Source organism: Microcebus murinus, chromosome 4 (genome assembly GCF_040939455.1).
Source record: "Microcebus murinus isolate Inina chromosome 4, M.murinus_Inina_mat1.0, whole genome shotgun sequence".
Lineage (NCBI taxonomy): Eukaryota > Metazoa > Chordata > Mammalia > Primates > Cheirogaleidae > Microcebus > Microcebus murinus.
The window spans coordinates 32,863,470-32,876,502 of record NC_134107.1 but is presented as its reverse complement, the minus strand read 5'-3'; the positions used below and the strand labels follow the sequence as shown (position 1 = coordinate 32,876,502).

The following is a 13,033-nucleotide window of genomic DNA, read 5'->3' as shown; positions in this document are numbered from 1 at the left end:
GTTTTAGAAAGAAGTAAAACTGTCACATATTTGCAAACAACTTGATCATATACATAGAAAACCCCAAAATTCAGCAAAAATAACTACTATAACAATAAATTAATCTAAAAATGAGATTAATGTACAAATATCAATTGTACTTCTAAGCTGAGTCCAATGGCACATGCTTGTAATCCTAGCTACTCAGGAGGCTAAGGCAGGAGGATTGCCTGAGACCAGGAGTTTGAGTGCAGTTTGGACAACATAGTGAGACCTCATCTAAAAAAAATTACACTTCTGTATATAAGTAATGAACAATTATAAAGATAAAAAATGGAAATACTATTTACAATAGGAATCAAAACATAAAATATTCAGGGATAAATTTAAACAAAAATTTCTAAGACCTACACACTTAAAAACAACAAAACATTTCTGAGAGATATTTTTAAATATCCTAGTAAATGGAAAGCTATACCATGTTCATGGACTAGAATATTTAGTCCCAATCAAAATCTCAGAGTTTTAAAAATAGAAATTGAAAAACTGACTCCAAATGTGATAAGGAAATATTAAAGACCTAGAATAGCAAAAACAATTTTGAAAAACAAAACTGAAGAACTTATGCTACATTTTAAGATTTCTTAAAAAGCTATACTAATAAAGACAGTGTGGTGTTGACTTAAATATAAACATATAATCAATGAAGCATGTAAGAAAAATAGACCCACATATATTTGGTCAACTGATTTTCAAAGAAGGTCCAATGGGAGAGAAGACAGTCTTTTTAACAAATGTATATGCTGGAATAACTGTAAATCCATATTCAAAAAGTGACCCTCAACCCTTATGTCATACTGTATAAAAAAATTAACTAATAATGTACATGCTTATATTCATTTTTCAATTTTTTGTCACTGAGCTCTTTAAAAATGAAATATATTAATTTTTTAAAAGTTGATAAACTTAAATTGTAAAGCAAGGAGAAAATCATCAGTGATGGTCTTAATTTCTTTAACACTTTGTGCCCCCCTAACATACTTGAATTTTACCTGAAAATTCTTGTCTTCCTCAAACTTTTTCTGATTGCAGAATTTGTTGTAATGTTCTTGTAACTTAATATGAGTTTCTTTAAGTAATGATAATTCATTTTGAGTCTCATTAATTTCTCCATTAAGTTCTTCAACCTATTATAAAATTTAAACAAAATATACAGGCATATAAATATGTTTTATCTGAAAATACTTTATTAACACAAGTTTTGGTAATGAATTAGTAAAAGAATAAAACCAATCACGAAGTAATTACTAATAGTAAGAGCTACCATTTATTGAACTGGGCTGAGTACTTAATAAATATAATTGCATACTCATAAAAACCCTATGAAGTATTATTATGCCCAAATAACAGGAGAGAAATATGAGGCTCACAGAAGATAAGTAACTTGTCCAAGTTCACACAGATATAAAGTGCAGTCAAGATTCAAATCCAAAGCTAAATCTAGGGGCTGTGTTCTTAACTACTATATTAAACCACCTCTTGTTACAAATGAGAATTTATGAATTTATTTTTAATCATACAAATTCTATAAAAGTTACACCTCCACTGCCTTCTTAAAAATTTATTTTCTTATTGTAAACTGGATATACAGATTTGAACTAGGTGAAGAGTACTGAACATTAAGTGATACCATAGAAAACTGACATTTCAGCCTAATATTTACATCTATAAATTGGACTTTCACTGTCTATAAAATTTCATAATCTTTTCTTGGGGAGAGCAGTCTTTCATAGAAAGCACAAATATGAGACAAGGTAATTCCACTGAAGAGAAAATACTCTTTTGTCACGGAAGATTATAAAAGTTTCTCTTGAACAATTTTAAAACTCCTATCACAAATCCCAAAAATGCATGTAATTATTCTTAATACTTTAGTAATTAATATTCCTCTATACATCCCTATATAGAGGCCAGCAGACATAAATTCACAACACTTTCCCTTCATCTCTTCTATTAACTATCTTTTAACCTATCTCTGCAAAGTATTTTTCCAAGGCTAAACTCTCCATGTGTTCTTTATCCCATCCTCTCCTATCTCCCTTAATCCTAGCTCTAGCAATTTTCTTTTCTTCTGCCTATTCTCAGTCTCTCACACTAAACCAGCATCTTCTCAGCCCACAAATATGCTCTACTCACATTCCTATTTTTTTTTCTCATTGACCCAGTTATTCTGTCTCTCCTTTTTTTTTTTTTTTTTTTTTTTTTTGAGACAGTCTCACTTTGTTGCCCAGAGTGAGTGCCATGGCGTCAGCCTAGCTCACCGCAATCTCAAACTGCTGGGCTAAAGCAATCCTGCTGCCTCAGCCTCCCGAGTAGCTGGGACTACAGGCATGCACAGCCACCATGCCCGGCTAATTTTTTCTATATATATTAGTTATCCAATTAATATCTTTTTATTTATAGTAGAGACAGGGTCTCGCTCTTGCTCAGGCTAGTTTCAAACTCCTGACCTCAAGCAATCTGCCCACCTCGGCCTCCCAGAGTGCTAGGATTACAGAAGTGAGCCACCAAGACTGGCTGTCTCTCACTTCTTAAAATAGTCCACACTGGATACTTTCAAATTCTGACCCTTCCCCAATCATTCAACAGCCTAACTTTGGCCTGCATTGTTCTGTTTTCTCAAATGTCACCTGCAAATTAGCAAAATAGTTTTTTCCCAAGTCTCACACCATTGAACAGTTCTGTAGCATCTGACTGTGTTGACTACTCTGTTCTTGAAACAGCCTCTTCTCCTGGCTTCCATGGTACTGCTCTCTTTATCCTCCTATCTTTCTCACTGTTCTTATCAGGCTTTTGCTCCTCTCCTGCTCCAACACACACACACACACACACACACACACACACACACACACACACACACACACTCACTCAAAACGCTAGCATTCCCAAAGTTTCTTTTTTAAGCTCTTTTCTCTTAAAGTCCTCTATTCCTTCCATAGATGATTTTATTTCACATATAACTTCAACTTTCATCTTTTGCTAGTAAATCTTAAATCTCTCTCTCTTCCCCAACCTCTCTCCTTAGATTCACATTTCCAAATGGATAGTATGCATTTCAAGCTAGATGTCCTGTAGACACCATAAATTCAACAGTTCTCAAATTAAACTCATGATTTTCATCCAGCAAATCTGCTTTTCATTTTACATTCCTTATGTCAGTTAATGACATTATCATTCTATGAGTTATGTTAATCCTAGAGTCATATTTGATGCTTTTTCCCCTCCTAATACCCACTATATAAAAAATGTCACTAATCATGCCAGATCTACTTCCAAAATGCTTCCTGCATCTATTCCTCTTCACTGTTCTCACTACCATACTATTAGTCTAATTCACACCCTCATAGATTCATTATTAGATTATTACAATTATTCTTCTTACTGGTCTCTTTCCATAAAGTCACCCTCCATAGTGTTGCAAGAGTTATTTTTTCTAAAACACAAGTCTGTTTATGTCATTTATTTGCTTTAAAACTCTCAATGGCTTCCCATTATTTAAATCCTAACCCCTTAGCAAGGAACCCTTCGAAAGCTGATCTCAGCCTATTCTCCAGTGTCACAATCCACATATCCTATTTTTTATTCAGAGCAGGTGATTCTTGAAAATGCAGTTTTCAGGCTTCCATGATGGTTTCTATTCTTGCCTAAATGGAACAACAAAAGGATGGAACTGGGAAGGGCAGATAATGGGTACCTTTTGCTTGGTGAAATCCTATTCATCCTTCAAGGCCAAATTCTAGTGTCATCTTTTCTCTAAAACTTTCTCCAAACTAGCTAAAGGATATGATTTATTTTGTGCTTTCATACTTCTTTGTTAATAATACTAAAAAGCACCCTGCACTACCATGATTAATTCCGTAGTTATCTGTCCCTTGAGGGTGGAAGCTCTTTGGTAATCTTTGTATTTTAGACGTCTCTGAAAACTCATTGTCTAGGATAGTGCTAACACATTGGTATATGTACAACAAATGGTGTTTGTTGAATTGAATTCAACAAAGGAATTGAATTCCTTCTGTGACCTTCCTTTCCCTAATTTCTGAACATCCTCATTTATTGTCTGTCTATATTATCTACTGATTATATAACTAGTCAAAATAAAAACAGATAAACATAACACTTATTTTAATATTTCAATGAATTTTAATTATCTAAAAATATGTACTAAGTTTTATTAGCATAGCATTTTCCTTCACTGTTCTTTAAATGACCAAATATAAAATAGCAGTTTATATGATTCCAACTTATTTTTATCAGATTCTGTATTTTTTCACACATCTTGATCCAATCTCAGCAGCTGTACTACTATTGTCCTTCACTCAAGAATGATGAAAAACTTAGAGACAGAAATAAAATTAAAGAGTAAATCTGATCTCACATTCATGAAAACTCTTATAGAACCAAGGCAGCTTTTTCTTACTTATTTATATTTTGTTTAATAGTAAGGCATCATGGAAGTGAAATGACTATAGAATCTAAAATTTCTAAGATAAAATCAATTGTATCCAAATTTATAGATCAAGGCCTCATCAGTGGAATTATTTTTCTTAATTGTCTTTTTCCTTGGGAAAGTGGCATGATGCAGAGAAAATGAATGTTTAATTTTCTTAGCTCAACTGATTTTTTTGGCATCTTTGGCATATTTAAGTTTATATTTCCTTTTCACTTATAGTTGTCCTTATCCTGACAGTACTATTTCTTTTAAACATTGGGGATGAAAAGGAGGTACTGGGATGCAATGTAGACTAACTGAAGCTAAAATGAAGATTGGTATGCTTGTTGCTTAATGATAAACTTTACTAGGGTAGAGATTATTAAGTTTTTAGTATTCTGATAAAATTAAGTACAAAATATTTTTCTTAGATTTGAGTAAAGCTTATCAAAATCAGTGAAGACTTGATCTCTCCAAACTATAAATTAAGCAAAATACTAGCTTCAAACGAATCAAATCAAGAGTTACTTATGTAAAAATTTAAATCAAATAAAATCTACAGAAAATATTATCAAGCTAGTATTCAAACATACATTATACAAGTATAATATGTAATATAGTACAATATAGTATATAATTCATATAATAGTGTAAAATATAATCATACTTTTGTAAAATATAGCTTCTTAAACTCATAAATAGTGACTTTCTACTGTGCTAATTCTTTAAAAAGAATTTATAGTTGACGTTAAAATAATCAATCTTGGGGATCTATCAATCTTTAAAATGAACCTTCATATTTCACAACTTGAATTTATATCATTTTACACTATTATTTTATCTACTTTGCTGAAATTAAAATTTACTGTAAGATAGACAAATGTGGTTTAAGGAAACAGCCATGTTTATAACTTATCAACTCTTATGGATAAAATGTTAATACTATAGAACTCAACTACTGCACATGTGATCTAAACATGGCTCTAATATATCTCAAGAAACTGCTGAGAAAAGCAAAATAGATCAGTTAATAACAGTACATATATAATTCTCTATTTTAATCATTTACTAACATACCATGCAATGGTTTTATGAAAAAGTAAATTAATTTTGACATATATGGAAGATCATTCAAATTATATATATGTGTGTATATATATATATATGTGTGTGTGTATGTATGTATATATACACGAACATGTATTTATGTGGTCTTCCATGCATGAAAACATTACAGGGAATTTTATCAAATTTAGCTTTTCAAAACCATTCACCTTTTTGGAAATATGAATATAAAAAAATGTGTCTGACTTTATTCCTGTATTATTTCTACAATATTTTCTTTGCATTTAATAGTTATTTTAAATGTCTACAACTATTTAAAATATTTTAATATTTTACCATTTAATAAACCTACATGTCTTTTCCAAGTTCCCAGTACTTTCTCATGCTCATTTTGAAGATTAAGAAACTTTTCTTCATTTTCTTTTACCTTCTCCCTTTGCAGCTCATTATCTCTTTCAAGGGTCTGCAATAAAATTAATTATCCAAAAAATAATCAATACCACATTAATGAATTTTGATGTGTTTTATGTTGCTTGGACCTTTGCTTCTAACATGCTGAAAGTGCCATACAGATCAGTGATAATGTGCTATCTCAACAATAATTTTAATAAATTAATGGAAAGGTGCTTATAGTTTAGTTAACAGGAAATAGGGGGAGGTTATGATAAAGAAATGGCTATAAAAGGGTATAAAAACATTGCCATTATTCAGTTTCACTGCATAAGTTTTAATGTACTGAAAAAGTAATATAAAGTGCACCACTGAAAAGTATGAAATGTAGCATAATACAGCCTAACCCTACTAAAGAAATTTAACTACCACAGAACACTTTTTCCATTATCCATTTTAGAAATTAACTGGCTAGAAAACCCTTAAATACAAGTTTAATTTTAATTTCAAATTAATACTTTTTAAGCATAATTTAAATATCTACCATATTAACTTAATTACCTCATTGAATTAATGTAATTAACACCATGCTACCCCTCCCCCAAAATAAACTTATAAAGAGTAAAAATAATACCAAGTGTTTTATAACACTAGGCCTTTAAAGCTATTAAATCAGTGTCACTAATATTATGTTTTTCAATGTCTGCTGATAATCCAAGTAAACTTCTATAAAAAGATAAATAGTAAGAACTCTTACCTACATGTCTAATACATCTGGAATCTTTAAGTTCATTTGTTTATCTTTATTAAAGCTATGTACATTCAGGGTAAAATATTCAAGCCACACAAAAGGATATAGAAAGATAAAGGTAAAGTTATCCTCTATCAGTTCTCCTCCCCAGAAGTAACCACTTCTTTTGTATCCTTCCAGAAATTGTCTATAAACATACAAGTATATAAAATATATCTTTTAAAATACAGATGAGACCATATCATACATATCTGTTCTATACTATGTTTTTTTAAGTCTTGCTTGCTTTCCATATTACTATATATAAATCCATCTCATTTAAAAATCTTCATATATTTCATCTACTTAAGAGTTCTCAATTATATTAATAGAATCGAATTATATTAATAGAACATCAATACACAAAGTTACAATTATGCAAAATCATGGCACCTTATAAGCATTTTACAATTTTAACATGAATATTCTCCTCTAGTTCATAAGGAGCTATGCACTTTGAGAGCACCCAATAAATACCTATTTTGATTCCCTCTATCTCAGAATAATTTTTTGGTTTTTTGGAGGTTTTTTGTTTGTTTTTTTTTTGAGACAGAGTATTGCTGTCACCCCATGTAGAGCATAGTGGCATCATCATAGCTCACTACAACCCAAACTCCTTAGTTGAAGTGATCCTCCTGCCTCAGCCTTCCCAGTAGCTGGGAATACAGACAGGCATATCCCATGATGCCCAGCTCATTTTTCTATTTTTACTAGAGACAGTCTTGCTCTTGCTCAGGCTGGTCTTGAACTCCTGAGCTCAAGCAATCCTCCCACCTCAGCCTCCCAGAGTACTAGGATTACAAGCATAAGCCAACACGCCCAGCCAACAAATATTTTCATAAAAGTAATATTTCCTTAATTTATAGCTATATACACAGTCATGTGATGCTTAATGACAGGGATACATTCTGAGAAATGTCTTATTAGGCGATTTCATCATTGTGCAAACATCACAGAGTGTATTTACACACACCTAGATGGTATAGTCTACTACACACCTAGGCTATATGGTATAGCCTATTTCTCCTAGGCTACAAACCTGTACAGCATGTTACTGTACTGAATATTCTGGGCGACTATAACACAATAGCAATAATTTGTGTATCTAAAGATATCTAAACATAGAAAAGATATAGTAAAAATATGGTGTAAAAGATAGAAAATGGTATTATCTGTATAGGGTACTTCTTGCAGGACTAGAACTTGCTCTGGGTGAGTGGGTGGGTGGGTGAGTGGGTGGGTGGGTGGGTGGTGAGTAAATGTGAAGGCCTAGGATATTACTGTATGCTGCCGTAGACTTCACAAACATTGTGCACTCAGGCTACACTAAATTTATTTTAAAATTTTTTCTTTCAATAGTAAATCAATCTTAGCTGATTGTAATTTTGTAAACTTTTCCATTTTTAACTTTTTGACTCTTTTGTAAAAACATTTTGTAAAACTATATAAAAATATTTTTACTTATATCCTTATTCTATAAGCTTTTTTTCTATTTAAAAATTTTTTTTAACTTTTTTTTCAAAAACCAGGATACAAACACACAAATGAGCCTAGGCCTAGAGGTCAGGATCATCCATATCACTGGCTTCCACCTCCACATCTTGTCCCGCTGGAAGGTCTTCAGGGCAAATAACACCCATGAATCTGTCATCTCCTATGATAACGATGCCTTCTTCTGGAATACCTCCTGAAGGACCTGTCTGAGGCTGTTTTACAGTTAACCTTTTTTTATAAGTAGAAGGTATATACTTTAAAGTAACAACATAAAGTATAGTAAATATATAAACTAGTAACACATTTATTATCAAGGATCATGTACTATCCATAATTGTATGTTCTATACTTTCTATGAATGGCAGTGCAGTAGGTTTGTTTGCACCAGCATCACCACAAACACGTGAGTAATGCATTGCACTATGATGTTATTATGGTTACAATGTCACTAGGTGATAGGAATTTTTCAGCTCCATTATAATCTTATGGGGACTATTGTCATATATGCAGTCTGTCACTGACTGAAACATTGTTATGTGGTGCATGACTACAATAGAGCAGTTTTTAAATATTTATAGTGGTATATAACTAATAGATGCTTAGTACTTTAACATTCTAACAAATATTTTACAGTATCTATTTTACTAATAACATACTGTATTTTAAGATAAAGTTTACAGAAGATACGGGAGAACAAACCACAGTCCCTATTCTAGTAATAAATGACCAAGAGAATCATGTTCTTAAAACAGTATACAGATGTCAATCATTTCCTGTCCCCACCATACCCTCATCTAAAAGAAACCATTTCAGGTAATCTCAGTTTTTCGGAGACAATCATCCTTCCACTACAATTTTGACCTATTACTTTCTCAGTCTGCTGTACAAATCAGGTTATCCTTCTCTCTTCTGTCATGGGTCTGTTTCCTAAATGTCAGTTTCCTCTTTCTTGATTTACTCCCTTGTCTAGTGCAAACTTTATGTTAATATTACTTCTTGATAAAGGACACATGGATGGTAAATTTCTGGAGATCCTACACGTCTGAAAATGTCTTTATTCTACAATTAGTTTGACGGAGGATAGTGTGGCACTCAATTTTCCCCCAACTTCTGAAGGCATGGTTCTATTGTCTTCTGTATTCCATTATTCCACTGTTGCCACTGAAAAATCTGAAGTCATTATGTTGCCATTCTTTTTCTTTTTGAGACAGAGTCTCACTCTGTTGCCCTGAGTAGAGTGCCATGGAGTCAGCCTAACTCACAGCAACCTCAAACTCCTGGGCTCAAGTGATCTTCCTGCCTTGGCCTCCCAAAGTGCTATGATTACAGGTGTGAGCCACTGTGCCTGGCACCATTCTCATTCTTAATCTTTTGCATATGACCTACTTTTTTTCCCTACAGTTTTAGAATCTTCTCCTTATGTGTAGTACAAAATTCCATAATGATATGCATTGGTATTGGGCAAGACAAATTCATATCCTTCAGGCCTGGGTAACTTTTTTGTATTATTTCTTTGATCATTTCCCCTCCCTCCATTTTCTCTGTTCTCTAAAACTCATCAGACATCTTGGAATGACTCTCTAATTTTCTTTCTCTCCTGTTTCCTTTTTGTCTTTTGGTTCTACTTTCTAGAAGACTATCTCAACATCATCTTCCAGCCTTTCCACTATACTTTTTATGTTTGTTAATGTATTTAAGGACTCTCTTATGAGTGTTTCTTTTCTTTCTTTTTTTTTTTTTTTTTTGAGACAGAGTCTCGCTTTGTTGCCCAGGCTAGAGTGAGTGCCGTGGCGTCAGCCTAGCTCACAACAACCTCAAACTCCTGGGCTCAAGCAATCCTCCTGCCTCAGCCTCCCGAGTAGCTGGGACTACAGGCATGTGCCACCATGCCCGGCTAATTTTTTCTATATATATTAGTTGGCCAATTAATTTCTTTCTATTTATAGTAGAGATGGGGTCTCACTTTTGCTCAGGCTGGTTTCGAACTCCTGATCTCGAGCAATCCGCCCGCCTTGGCCTCCCAGAGTGCTAGGATTACAGGCGTGAGCCACCACGCCTGGCCATGAGTGTTTCTTTATAGAAACACTCTAATTCTTATTTTATTTATTCTTATTTCCTTTAACTAAATATATTTTCTTAGTTTCTACAAGGTTTATTCATTACCCTAATTTGTTTGTTTTGTCTGTTTTTCATATTGGAAGCTTTCTTCAAATGCCCAGTAATCCTCAACTATCTGGTCATATGTAAGAATGTGATATTAAAAGGCTGGTTGAAAGTTTTGTCAAATGGTGGGTTTCACTATAGGTTGATCTGACTGAGCTATTTCATTGGAGAGCTTAACTGCAGCAGCTACAGTCTTTTCTCTTGGGCAGGTTAGTTTCCCCTGAAAGGAGAACCATTCTCTTGCCTGGGAGTTAGGCTAGCTGTCCTCTAAATGAGGAAACTGAGCTGGGAGGTCTCATCATTTAGAATTTAGACTTTCTACCCTGTTTTCAATATCACACTCCCAGTAATGTACTGGTGAACTGATTCTAAAAAAAAATGCCTGATCTGTAGCATTTACTATTTTCATTAGTGTTATATATTTCCATCATGGTCAATGTCACACTATGATTGGTTTAACAATCAGTTCTCAAAATTCCTTAATATCTAATAACCAGCACTCACTGGTACAAAAGCTGGCTCCAGCACACCACAAGATCCCCTCCCAGCCTCTGCTATCCCTCAAACTCTCCAACAATAAACCTCTAATCTTCTGCCAAATAGGAGAGAGGCGCTGCCTATTTGCATAGCATGGGGAATAGAATCTAGGATTGTAATAGCTTTTTATATAAATCTTCTAGTTTTTGGCTTCAGTTGTATACCCTACTTCTAGAGGGGCACATGATACTTGTAATTCCTGACCATTTCTGCATCTTGACTTAGGTTTCTATTTCCTCTGTGCTAAGTAAATTACTAATTGTCAATTTGGTTCCCACTTTTAATACTTTATTTTTATCTTTTCCTTCCCCAATTTCCTTATCCTTGTGGATTTATTAATGCCATTTTATTGCAGTTTCAAAAGGAGGTAGACATGACTGTGGGGTTCAATTCAACATGTTTCACTGGTAGCCCTGACCAGGAAATATCTGAACTTGGAAAGACTGTGAGTTTATTCACTGTTCATCATTCTTTCATTTAGTAAGATTTAATGAGCTACTATTATGTGGCCAGACACTGCTTTAAGGTTCCTATGCTACACCATTGAAAATGTTGCTGTCCTCATGGAGTTTATATTCTATCAGGAAATTATTTTGTGTTATTTGCATCTGAATTAACAAATCTGCAAACCATCTCTGAAAAAATGGATATTGTGAAAGGTCAAATGAAACCATCTGCAACTGCTTTAATCTACCAAAAACGAAGTAAATTGTCCTAGTTAATACTGTGACTATAGGAATAAACTAAGTAAACTATCCTTGCTAATACTATGACTAAGGGAACATAACTATACTCATAACTGTACAAAATTATAATTAAATCATAGAAAATATTTTCTATCATGAGAATTTAGCTATGTTCTAAATTTTACTACTAAAAGAGTAAGACAGATGACAGCATGATTGCAGAGCACTGAAAAACAGTTGGCCATTATCAAGAGTAATGATCCCTTTTAGTACAGGTGGAATGAGAATGCTCTTCAAGAAAACACTTGAGATATCTGTGCAGCGTAATGCAGCAACAGTTCAACATTAATATTTTGTTATGCTATATATCAATGGTTCTCAGACACCAGTCTGCAGACAAGTACTGATCCATGACAAAATTTTCACTAGTCCATGGCAAAAAATGTCAATATAAGGTCATCAGTGTCTTTTCTTATAAAGGACTGTCCTTTATCCTGAGATTATATCCTTAATATACTTTTGATGATAAAATGTTCTCTTATAAAGTGACAGTAATGATAGATGGTATTGTTTGTTTTTTTTAATATCTTTACTAACCCAAATAAAAAACTGATAGTTCTATCCTGTTCTTGATGATACTTTGAAATTTTACTGTAAAAAATCTAGTTTCTCTTTGTACTATCGAGGCTCAGGTAATAATTATGATAAAGAAAAAGGCATTTGGGGAAAAAAGAGAGAAAGGCATTTGGATTATCTAAGATTTTAGCAGTTATAGTTAAAATATCCTGGAATCATATTTATAGTCACTGTTAACTCTGAGAAACACAAAACTACACATCTATGACTACTGTAGGCTCTTTAGAATTCAACAATACATAAGTATTGGACTTAAAGCTCATGAAGGGGCAATGTATTATAATAACTGTGGTCTTGGCATAACTGATCTAACAAAATTGGCAGCTCTCATAGCTCTAGGAAAATTATCTTAATGGTATAATGTTGTAGAAATAGTGCTGGATTAGAATCAGGTCAAATATTTAATCCTGGTTTTGCCACTAATTATGAGGCTTTGAATTATACTGCTTATAATTCCTGGGCCTCTATTTTATCATGAAATGAAATGGTTGGATTAGCTAATCTTTAATAATTTGCTTACCCTAAAAAAAAAAATCTACATTTCAACTCCTTTAAATAGATTAGGAGATGCCCATGGTAACAGTTATTCATAAAGAATTTGGTTAAATTATATCATATGTTTCTTGGACAAAGGTTCAATATATTATAGAAATAACCCCAGTTATCCAACTTTGGGGTGGGAAGAGGAGATGGGAAGGCAATATTTGCTTACACAGCTAGACTTTCAGAGAAATTTTTTTACTAGACTTTTACTGGAATAGATGAAGGGATTAAAGAAAGGGAGAGGTCTGACTCCAGCATACC

General features: G+C 33.1%; 1 protein-coding gene across 1 annotated transcript in view; it reads right to left on the bottom strand.

Annotated features, from left to right (window-relative positions):
- CCDC73 (coiled-coil domain containing 73) overlaps positions 1 to 13,033 on the bottom strand; it is a 122,871-nt gene that overhangs the window by 19,551 nt on the left and 90,287 nt on the right. Inside the window, exons 13-14 of the mRNA XM_076002050.1 lie at positions 5,886 to 5,996; positions 1,032 to 1,166 (exon numbers count right to left, since the gene is read on the bottom strand). Coding sequence (XP_075858165.1) covers positions 1,032 to 1,166; positions 5,886 to 5,996 — 246 coding nt within the window. The remainder of the gene's footprint in view (positions 1 to 1,031; positions 1,167 to 5,885; positions 5,997 to 13,033) is intronic.